The 12,507-nt window shown below is 35.8% G+C and overlaps 1 protein-coding gene across 9 annotated transcripts in view; it reads left to right on the forward strand.

The window, feature by feature from the left end:
- Positions 1 to 12,507, forward strand: part of LOC115450613 (polypyrimidine tract-binding protein 1) — a 431,449-nt gene that overhangs the window by 259,618 nt on the left and 159,324 nt on the right. For 2 of the 9 annotated variants that reach the window (XM_030178664.2, XM_030178666.2), the window contains exon 1: positions 10 to 584. The exons of the other annotated variants lie outside the window; for them this stretch is intronic. In XM_030178664.2, the coding sequence (XP_030034524.1) occupies positions 582 to 584 (3 nt within the window). In that variant the 5' untranslated portion in view covers positions 10 to 581. Of the gene's footprint in view, positions 1 to 9; positions 585 to 12,507 lie in introns of those variants that run through there. 9 annotated transcript variants of the gene reach the window in all.

Raw genomic sequence — 12,507 nt, forward strand, 5'->3', positions numbered from 1 at the left:
ACCGCCACACGCCGGCCTGGCGACTTGTGCTCCGTGCACGCCGCCACTCTCTCCACACTCTCGCGAGCCCTGCGCGTCGTTTCTCGCTTCTCCCGATCGCTCAGTTTCCCGCTCCCTCGCGGCGACCCGGCCCTTCCTCGTGTAAACACTCGAGTTTCTAAACTTTTCTCCGCACTTCGGGTGATTGCAAAACTTTGTCGTTTCCCGCGTATATTTGAAAGCCGCTCGGACGAGTCCGCGGTCGGGAACCGCACTGAGGCCGGAGACTTGACGGCGACGGTCGGTCCTGTATCGGGAAGTCGGCGGCGCGCGTGGCCGTCGAACGGTCGGAGGTCGGCCGCGGATGCGGTCGTAAGAGACGTGTTCGAGGCCTCGAGGAGGCCGCCGGCACGCTGTTCCCGCCGCAGCTTGGGTGCGTGTCCTACGTGACGCCGTGCGCCTGCTGCCCGCCGCTGATCCTGCAGCCGGCACCACATCCTCACCCGCTCCCATTGCCTTTGCCTCTCCCGTTGCCTTTGGCTCTGCCGCTTCAAGCCCTAGATCCTCAAGTCGCTAAACACCAACGACTGCTGCTCTCTAACATGGTAAGTCAACGACCGTCAGTTTAGGTTTCTCAGTTGAGCTTCAAGAGCCCGCCGATAACTTTCCACGCGTGAAGTTTACTCACGTAAAGTTAGGATCAAGCGGGCCTGATAATAACGCAACAGTGCTCTCGAGTAATGTGAGCGATAGTAAAATAAATGCGGCCCAGATGACATACTTACAAAAATATTTACACATTTAAAATAAATACAATTATTAATTGTACAGTTCCGCCTAACTAATGATAACTCGTAGACAAGCGTGCTAAGTGTCCCTCACTCGATTAACTTCAATCGTAACTAAGAGGAGTTGAAGTTCGCACGCATAAGTTAAGCGTATTAACGTCTCCGCGGTGAAATTAACTCCGGGTATATTGATCTCGTGAGAATATTGAAATTAATTGATCTAGTTTAATACTTGAAACTGTTTTCCTCGTTTACTTATGCTAAATCTTTAACGTAATCTGTCACCGCTCCCATGAACGCAAACTTCCTAAAACTCCTATAAACGTTCCAAACATTCACAAATTTTAACATTTGTATATTTTTAAATACTTTGAAACACTTTCGGACAGCAGTTGACGAAGGTTTTGTTAAATAAAACAATATTTAACTCGTGCCGCCAACAATTTCGCTTGTAAACTTTTAACGCGATTCCAAATGCAATTCCGACAAAAGTTCTCTTCGGCGGAAATCGAACAGAGCTTTCCTTAAGATGGCGATCGATAGGGAAATTAAGTTGTTGTTTACATTCCAAGTGATATCTCCGTCATTTCTAGGCATGCGGCGGTGAGCTGCAAAGTCAATGAAGTAAACATTGATGACAGAACTTCCCCTTAAATTGAAGTCGTATCAAACTTTTCTCATTAAGAACAGCCGTCAAAGGTGTGTTTATGTTATTTTAATACCCCCACGCAAATCTGATTTATTCGTTCTATCGCCACGCTCGCGTTCCGTTTCCGCCTAGTGAGCCTGGCTAATTAAATATCTTTCACTTCGTAACTAGACATGAAATAGCTCAATTAATATCGGCCGTAGTTTGGAAAAGAAACACCCGTACGGGACACTAAAGGGTAGTAAAACGTCGACATTGAATCAATACTAATATTCATTTGAATAAAATCATTTGAATTTACATCACGCGCGTTAATATTCAGAGTCGCGACTACATAACGGTTCGCAAAATGTTTCCAAAGAATCAAGTACCATTACCATGCTAAATTTCTTCAAGGAAGTCTGGCTCTATAGATAACGGAATTCCTCATACGTGAACACCTAGGCTCATTTGGCGGCGGCTTTTGTGCTCAATATTTATTGTGAGCCGCTATAATGTATTACGTATGCGTGCTGTGAGTTATTGAAACTGAATCAAGTCTACGTTGTTTATTGAGTTATTTTAATTGAATTGTCATAATTTGTATTTTTTTTTTTCAGTTGTGTTACACCAGGACATATTTATATTCAAGTTTACGTTTCGGTATATATTCATACCGAATCTAGCGGCAAAATACTTATTTAAAATAATTTATGTATATTTCATTGATTCTTACATAAAGAAAATAGCCATGGTAACCTGTTATATTGCTTCAGGATTAGATTTCATAAAATTATCACAAATAATTAACCATTAATTAAATCACTCGTGTCATGCAACCTTACTTACAAAAATTAACAAACACTCAAAAATGTACCACCCACGAAATAATGTATGGGCATATCTAAATTAAATTAAATTTTACTATGCTACTTACTACACATGTAAATTACATTACTACTAACTTTACAAAATATATTAAACTAGCAACTAAAAAGGTATTACCGCTGTGTGATATTCAAATAGTTACATAATATCACAAACAAAATTGATTGGTTTCATACATAGTTTTAAAGCAGATGTATAGTTATTCTGACATGCGGAAGTGCGAAGCAAAGTAATTTAATACTAATGACAATATTCTGAGTAAATACCACCCACAAGCAATCTTCGCACATATTTCAATTAAAAGTATATTATTTAAATAATATAACACAACAAAACACTAGTGGTGAAGGGTGAAATTTTTCAAAAGGCAATCTGAGCCAATACAAAAATGCCTTAACAAACATATCGCGGCCAATTTAATAGAAAACAAAAATTTAGACAAACATTAATAAACCTAAAAGGGATGCCGATATATTATAAATCGAGTTGTAGGTACGCTTTGCCACTGCAAAACACCAATACCGAAGAAGGTTTTATTGTACAAATAAATACATTTTTAACTTTGCTATAAAATAGTACAACAAATTGCAATGAAAACATTGACAGTGCAGGAAGTAAACGTGCTAAAGAATGTGTAGCTGTTAGGTTAGTGGCGTCTGTTCGCTTGGTCGCTTGCTCGCTCGCATGGAGAAATAGGCCGGCGGTACACTATCGTGTACCTAGCCACATGCTTACATTAATTATTCGCCTTGTACGTGAATGCGATTTATAAAATGTATCTGAAAGACAAGACCTCGACATTGCTTGTGTTATATTTATATGAATCCGCCTAATTGAGCAAATAAAAACATACGATTACAGATGTACTATATATAATTCATGTAACAGATCACTTCAGTAATCAAAAAAGTGAGCAACTATTCGCACACGCGATAGTCGCCAATGAGCAGTCCGCCTTATATCTGCACACATATGCAAAAAGTACTTTAGCATCGCGTGGTTGGCGCACACGCTATTATATCAGTTTCACCACAATTTAGTTCGAAAGTTGCTAGAGTTAGTGCGACCGCGCGAAACGGTATTCACTACACACAACTATGCGCCTAATTGCATTTATACATCTAATGAGCGTATTATTTCCAATAGAACAATATATTAGTGATTCAGAAATTCTGTCGCGTGAAGTGATGTGATTTAACGCTGTGATCGGAGCGTTTTCTCCTGGACAGCTCATTTTCTAGTTGTTTTTCAACAAATTATTAGATTGCATGCCAACAGCGTTACCGACTGCTGGCAATGGTTTTGAAATTAATTAACCATTTACACACGTTTCGCAAATGAAAATGCAACGATGCCGTGTAAGGAATGTTGATTGCCCCGCAGGCTACAGTTAAGCGGCGGTCGCAGAAAACTGTTTAAACTTCATCTAGAACAAAAACAGTCAGTTTTTAAACGAAGTGAAAATTAAATAGGTAACTACTATTTACTTTTAGGGCGGGCGACGTCAGTGGGCGGATTTGTTTTACTTTTTGTGCGGCGCGTGCGTGCCGCCGCCTTCGTTAAAACCTTCGTTCTAATAAACTGTATTAAAACGATGAGAGTAGTTTCATACTTCATTTTTATATTAATCTAAAATTTTCACTTCGTTTATTTCTAGAGTGTGATTTTCCTATTATAACCATCTAGAAAATTTATTGATATATACCTGTAAGATATAAATATTTGGATACGAATTTGGAAAGGTTTTTTATAATTTTAAAACCTAATTAATTAAAAAAGCCAGTTTGTCAAGAAAAACGTTTTCAACTTTAAATAATAAAGGTAAAGATGATAGCGAACTATAATATAACAATACACTAATTGCGTTAAGTCGTTTCTGGACATATTTCCATGTGTGAACTAGTCTCATAGCTTACTCAAATAAAAATACGGATATTAAAGTTCCCCTTTTAAAAAACTTCAAAATCTTAATGAACTTTGTATATCGGCTTAAATGCAGTCTTGTGGAAAATCAACAATACTTATTATTATAAACACAGAAGCGTGTGACAAACTCATAGTTAATTCGCTCCACAGCGTGAAGATCGTCCAAATCTCACGGATAGAACACACGTGGTCCGAGTGCACATTATAAAAATTCTTTCCAAAAGTACGACTGGTCATTTTATGGGCACGTATAAAAAGCGTGTACGTTGCGAGGGGCCCCGTTGCGTCACCATGAGTGTCGAGAAAATTTGTATAATTACACGGTGTCGGAGCCGAGCGATTAGCGATTGGCTAAATACACCCGTAGGACCTAGAACTCCTAAAAATATTTTATATGTGATTAAGAATATTTTTTTATTATGAATATCGACCCAGGAAACGGTATCTCAGAGTATAAATATATACACACACCCAGTCATGCCTTTTATCCCTGAGGAGGTGAGCAGAGGCACAACTAGTGCACCCACTTTCCGCCGTGTGTATTTCATCCCATGATGTGATTGGGGGCGTCAGTAAATATATTGTTTTTTTTTAGATAAAATATTTTTATTTCTACTGCTTTAGAAATATTAATGGAATAAAATCGGTGTAAGTAATATGTAAATTAATCAAACCGGTTCCTTTGTTGTACATATTTTTAATTTAAATAAACTAGCCTACACATTATTAGTACATACTTCTATGTTATATGTATCCATTCGTACCTAAAGGAGTCTCATAATAAATAAAATGTACCATTGGTTTCTTTTTTATACTGTTGAATAAATTGGACATCAATTATGATAATAACTGAAAATTTCCATAAGTGTATTATATTTTCTATTTTCCCATAATTCAAGGTGAACTTAAGCATTCGCCAGGCATCATCGCGGTGTGATAACGCAGCTTTGAAATAATCTATCACTACTGTTCACCCACCGTCCCTACTTTATAAAAATATTCTTATAAAATACGGCATAGGTGCTAGAGAAAGCAAGACAAAGCTCTAGTTAAATAAGAACGAAAACAAAAAAACACGATATAACTAAACGCGCTAAAAAGCGGAAATTAATTAACAACCATGTTAAGATTTAGTGAACAAATCATATTATGTTGTATAAAATCAAGTGTTAAAACTATTGAATATCCGAAACAGTTAAAACTAAATACTAAATATCCGAACAGTTAAAGAATCGTAAGTTTCTTGCATTACCGCTGCCGCCCACGCTTTACGCCAATCCATAAATAATACAGGGTCATCGTGCCGACAACAAACCGGAACGTAGATTCAAGTGTCGACTGTCGACGGTAAAAAACTAGCCTCCACACTATTTGTACATACTTCTTTGTTATACGTACATCTTTACATCTGACTTTTTGTGACATTAATCCGGATTTTATTGTACTTCGAAGTGATAATTGAACTAGGTATTCGAGGTCATTTAAATATTGTGTTAATAAATGTAACAAGAACACGTCTTTACCTCCTGCATCATGGCTAAATCATTCACCAATAAAAAAAAAATCCCTATAAATCCTGGTTTTGTATTTCTAATTTTCATATTGGAGTTTAGTGCGAATTAGTGCGTGTGCGTGAGTGTGTTTCTGACTGAAAGTGTGATATTGTCTCTGCGACGAATTCTCTTAGAGCAGTAGTAGTGGCATTAGGGCGTGTAAAATTAAAATTACTTTTAATACACCAGAGATTCATATTGCGAAAGAGTATAGTTTCAGTGGTATTTGTCTAAGAATAGTATGATGGGTTTTTGGTCAGTTAATTACATTTGTTTTTTTACTACTTTGTTGATATTAAGGGGCCTCAGTTTTGAATATGATAAGCTGAATCTCTTATTTAATTAAGCATTTAAAAATGAGATGTATCTCGTCGAATGAATTTTGAATTGAAAAAATATATGGCAAATATATTTAAATAAAAAATAACGAAATACAAGTTTGAATGTTAGTCGCAAGGTGCAAAATGGAATTAATATCACATTTAAAATACACGCTCCACTCAAAATGATTATCATCGACTTAAACAATACTTCATCAATACTGTAATTTCAATAATAATATTTATCGTAAAGCTTGTGTATTGTAGATATAATATTATGTAATGGTAATACCGAGATAATGTTTTAGATTATTAAATTTTTTGACATCGATGTAATTTGTGGGAACTCGAAAATTTGTATGCTATATTTTAATTCTAGCAAATTTATGCCGCACATCGATAAACTATAATATATAATTATTTAAAAACGCATCACCTGACATTTTGAAACTGTATTTAGAAGTTAAATAATCAAGATATAAATAAATAATTTAAGAGCAATTTAATTTACATTTAATTAAATTACGTTACGCTTAATCAAAGTAAAGTGGAGTTATCTTGATATCAAAGAAAAGCTAATATGATTAAGTTAAAATGTTCCAAGTAGTTGTTTTAATATTACTACGATTACAACTTACAGACTCGGATTAACATTTTCTTATCATCAATGCAGTAGGTATCTTTAGTACAACTTATTTATAAATCTTTAATTATTTGTAATGAATTTGGGGAACATTTTGACTTTGAGAACATGTGAACATTGAGGCATTCTAGCTTCTTTAAGTATAACACTTACCTTGTGTCATGGCTTAAAAGAATTAAACCTTTTGAACTAGTAATGTAAAATGTAGAGCATAATTAAAGCGAACAAATAATAGTAATGTTTTCTTATGTTTACGCGAATGTTAAACATTGAAATAAAACTATTATTCGAATTTTATATTATATTTATCTCCCGATGCGAAGTTTTGGAGACTGCGGCTTTCATGACCACGGGGAGACAGGGCGGCTGAGGTGTTGGTCGTCCGAAAAATCAAAAGTATAATATCTACTACTACTACTATATTATATACTACTACTATATTATATAATTAAACAAATTTTAAAAACGAATAATTTCGGGAGAAACTTATAATATAAAAAAGCGAGATAAAATACGCAAATTAGTTTCATTTTAACAAATAAAAGTATTAGTGCAATAACACACGAACAAAGTGTTTTTATAGTACTAGACTCTAAGAAAGTACCTAAAACATTATTCTTAGTTGTAATAAACTTAAAACCTAGAAAATTAAGTTAGAATAATATTGCTTGTTAGTCTTATAGACTACATTTTAATTTATTGCTAACAACTTAGTTCTTACAATGAAGGATAAAAAAAGAATTAGGGTATTATAATTTCATTCCTTTTAAACAGGCTTCATCTGTCTTATCTCGTATTCCTTCGCAGTGCTCATTGTAAAACTATTTCAACCATTCATATAACATAACGCAAGTAATGTAAGATCATATACCCATAAATATAACAAACTTAGAAGAATTATGAGTGCGTTGTTTTAAAAAGTTAAGGACAAGTAACTATTTCATATCGCTTTCCTGGAGATTTTTATCAAATGTGGTTGAGTCGACCCAAGCATGCTGAAGAAGTAAATATCTGTAGCGTATTAACACGTCGAGTAACACGCTAGATGTTATTCTAAATGATAAAGATTATTTTAAATCTTAAACACATTGACATAAGATGATTCATTAAAAAGCAATTTTAACAAGTTGAGAATATTAAGTTTATTGACTGAACAGTTTGTGATATTGCTATGATTCGTATTGATAAAAAGAAAGAAAGAAATAAAAACATTAATTATATAATTGACGCGGGAGTGAACAAAGAATTGAAAACACAAAACATAATAATATAAGTATTTAAATGTAAAATACGTCAACCTCACATCCATCCGCGACAATTAGGTGACAAACTAGTATATAAAATATAGTATTAATATTTATTTAATTAAAAACCAAAGAAATTGGTGTTTGTTATATTCTTCTTTCAAAACACTCTATATGATCTTACTATATGATAAAGCTTTTTCTACACGTCTTGTTATATCTATTAAAAGCAATGAAAAAGCATTTTTTTTTTAATAGTAAGTACTTTTAAAACTTTTTTTTATACTTTGTTATAACTTTACAAGTAAACTTTTTATAAAATAATTTATCCCGTCACTACGCGATACATATAACCATCCAAAAAGTCTATTAAAGCTGAGCATTTAGCCTTACCCGGCACTTCAGTCCTGCAACTATAACTCAAACAAAACTCATGTTAAACTACTCGTCAGTGTCTTATAAAAATATATCACCGCACTGAAATACTGTACTAGAGTTGGGAGTAACGAATTTTTCTTCCTAATTACTTGGTGTCACGGCGATTGTGCAGGAAATGCTCCGGCACCGGACAAAGGACTCGGGGACGTTCATTAATAGGATCTTTCTAACTGCAATTTCGCTGAATAAAACCCGTCCGTTCCTCGTTGGAAATATTAATATCGGGCAAGATTCAACCCGCCGCGTTAATAGTTATAATTTGTTTGTTTTTGCCAAAGAAAACTCGATCGCGCTCATGTTTTGTTGCGAAGGGAAATGCGATAAGTACGGGTTGTTTCTACAATGTTTTTTGCCTTTGCCTTTTCGTTTAAGGATTTGTGTTATTGCGCTTTGCTTACTACGTTAGCTATTTTATTGACTGCTTTTTGATAGTATAATATTGTAACCGCGAAAGAGTTGTTACAAGTTTTATGATACATGTAAATAAGTGTAACGTATGCACTCATTCTTTGTTATAATATTTTACAGTACCTCTATTATTCATTCTCCACGTTTTATTTACTGTACCTAATTATGTTTGTCGTCTAAATAAAAAAAAATTTTTACTCTTTTGTGCTGTCGGTTGTGATTATAATGCTACAAGAAAGTATAAAGACTTCTCCCATGGAACCTTAAGGAGCTTTACCGAAGTCATATTCGACACAATAAAAATGGAACTTGATTTTTAAATTCTCTTTCAAAGTATGGAACACTTTTTAAATTTTCCTTTTTTGTTTAACAATTGTCTCTGACTCTGTAACAATAGACTTAAGGATCAAGCTAGACCCATTATTGTGTCTACAAAAAATACGTCACAGAGGGAAAAGAGTGGAAAATTGCTTCTTTATGATGCAGGTAATGAGAAAAAATGGTACAGGTCAGCGTAAAGAAGGCAGATTGTACATAAGCTTATTAACTTTTAACCTTTCTTTTGCGTTACCAACAAAAAATATTTCTGATGGCTTTGTTACGCCTCCCTTGTAGGTTTAATATTCTGAATTTCATAATTCTCTTATGAAAGACTAGATAAAAGAGATAGGAAGCCATGGAAAACTGACAGCGGGTGCTTTACTCACTTATTACCTCAAAATACTTATTATTACTTACCTTTTTGCGCTGTATTAATTAACTTTTACATTTTTTTATCAACGATTGTATTGTAACGTTTGTAGCGAATAGAACATAAAGCGTTTAATTTTATTTGAAAGTATTAGTTATACTTAAGGTGCTCACGTATATTAATTAAGTCTTGGTGAAACGTAATGCGTCGGTGTGGCTATCATTATAAGCTAGCATCAAAAAAAATATTTAAGCAAATGTTTTTTATTTTCTCAAATTTAAGAAAGTTATTGTAAATTCGCCTATATATACTATAGATACTGATTCGACAAATAGCTATAAAAGTCATAACTTCAACTGAAGACAATACTAACTCGCAAGTAATGAAGTAAGTTATACTCTGAACTAGACATCGTCTGTACAATATTCCTATGGGGAGAGAGTTTTAAAAACTCTTAGCCACGAAGTAAAGGTACAAACTCGCCAAACAAGCGGAAAGATCCTTCGGATACTGCTCTGACTTAAAATATAAAAGTTACTTATCAGTAGGTTTAGTAACTGAGGTTAGAAGTAGTCTAAGGGCTTGTTTCACAAGTTTCTACTATATTTTATTTGATAATTATCGTAACAGCTAAAATAGGTAGTAGTCATTCGTTACCATTTATCTAGGAGCATAGATGAAGTGAGACTTTTGTATGTTGGGCACGCCACGATAGCGGCGGTAAGTCCCCTCTTCGAGGTGTGGCTGACGAGACGTCACGGCGTCCTCTCATTCCGGACGACGCAGGTACTGACCGGTCACGGCTGCTTCGGCAGGTACCTGTATCGGATCCGGGTGGAGGATACGCCCGCGTGTTTTACTGTGCGGATCGGCCGGAGGACACGGTGGAGCATACGGTGGAGGTGTGCCCAGCTTGGGCTGAGCCCGCCGTGTTCTCTCAACGGCCATCGGTGGCGGAGACCTCTCGCGTCGGGGCCTGGTAGAAGCCATGCTCCGGGGCGAGAGAGGGTCGCAGTCACCTCCTTCTGCGAGACGTGATGCTCGCAAAGGAGGTGGTGGAGCGGATACGGCGCCAAAGCGCCCAACGTCCCATCCGCCACGGCAGACGCACAAGACGCGGGCGTCGAACGTCTGCTGAGGATCGTCTCCGTAGGCGCGGACCGTCGGGTGACGAGCATTGGGTAGCCCGTCGCCCGAAACACCCCAACGGCCCGTGTGTTCGGCGTAGTGTTCCACGCGCGCCTCGAAGAGTGTCAGAGTAATTTGCGGGGCCCTTTAGGGCCGGTGCCTGCCTAGGTCTCAATGCCACCGGATCTTGGACTAGGCACATAGGCAAGGATGGAACACCGTTGTTTCTTAGTCGTTAAAAGTCTGACACGCCCTCCCGCCCATCCCAAGGCGGGAGATAGTCAACTGACGATTTAACTACGTAAAAAAAAAAAAAAAAAAAAAAAAAAAAGACTTTTGTATGTAGTTGGCTTATACATTTATATGACATTTATTCAGAAGTGTTGAACAGATACTAAAAATCAAAATTTTTAATTTTGGAAAACAAGCTGCAAGAATTTACTAGAATTTAGAGTGCTATTTATGTTTTGTACAAGTTTCCAGTTTTGAAATAAGGGTCGAGTTTTCAAAGAATGATAAACAGAAAATACATAAAATAAAATGATTATAAAAATGAATATTTACATACGATATATATAAGTGATTTATAAAATTCAGTAAAGAATATCTCACAGTCTATATATTAGTAGTAACAAAGCCAAAAATACTATCAGAAATACAAAGAGGAACAAAGCATAAAATGTTTTGCCGATCAGAGTCCCCATAAGTGCATCGCGCTAAGAGCCTAGTCCCATGTGTACGAATTGAAATGCTTTTTTTGATTGCGTCGTATTGGATCCACGATGCCGATTTATAGGGGGAACGGTCCAAAATCGTCCATCGTTTTAATCACCATTTAGTGCAATGGCCAATACTAAGTACTTTTATATTCGTTTACTAATTGACATTATGTACATGACTTAAACATCAATTCTTAATTCATACAACAAGAGTAAGACTAAAGCTTTTTTCAAAAATGTTATTGTATTTATTTTTGTCGTATTACAGATATTATGATTCTAGGTGCAACATATGTAATGTTTTTATTGTTATTCTCACGCAATATCGCATTTGCCTTTTAGCACTTAGTTCCATCATTTTGTTAGCATTCGAGCCATTGTGACTTGCAGTAAAATCCAATATTTGTATTTGATGCCGGGCTACAAATCTCATTTTGAAACCTGTGATATTCATGATATCTGGGAAAAACGTTCGCAAACATTCAAATGATCGACCATTAACGGAAATATTGGTTTATGTTGGAGCAATAACGATCCCCGATATGGAAACTATTGTAATACCAAGGAACTGGGCGCACAGAGTTCAGTACCGGCCGAATTTACCGATGTGTGTATTGGTAATGTGTTCCTACATTGTTATTATTTACTAGTTTCTAGTGAATATAATCAATTAACTACATTTAGCAAATTGTAAACAAATGTAACTATAGGATTTATACAACTTATTATATTTTCTTCTTTGGATTTCGGATAATAAATTAAGCCTGAAATAGACATTTCCTTTATCCATTAAATGCATGAATTTGTGATTAAGATAATATTACAAGTTGTGTAAATATTCCAGTCATTTTATGAATGAAAAAAGGTGCGACTAGTAATAGCGGTGGTGTCGGAAGGATAAAAGAAATATGAGATCGCCAGTTATCTCGGCCGTTGAGCCAGTGAGCGGAATACAGCACTTGAGAAAGACTTAAAAATTTCATATAAATCGTCGGACAAGTAAAATATTAGTTTTATACGATGTTTTTACTTTCATTTTCTCGCGTTAAATCGCGATAGTTTTGTTGTTTTACCTAGCGCAGCTATAACTCATGGAACAATGGCGGCGCAAGCTTGTCCAGAAATAGCCGCGAAAAACAAACATGCGGCCGCGG

Source organism: Manduca sexta, chromosome 26 (genome assembly GCF_014839805.1).
Source record: "Manduca sexta isolate Smith_Timp_Sample1 chromosome 26, JHU_Msex_v1.0, whole genome shotgun sequence".
In the NCBI taxonomy this organism is placed as follows: Eukaryota; Metazoa; Arthropoda; class Insecta; order Lepidoptera; family Sphingidae; genus Manduca; species Manduca sexta.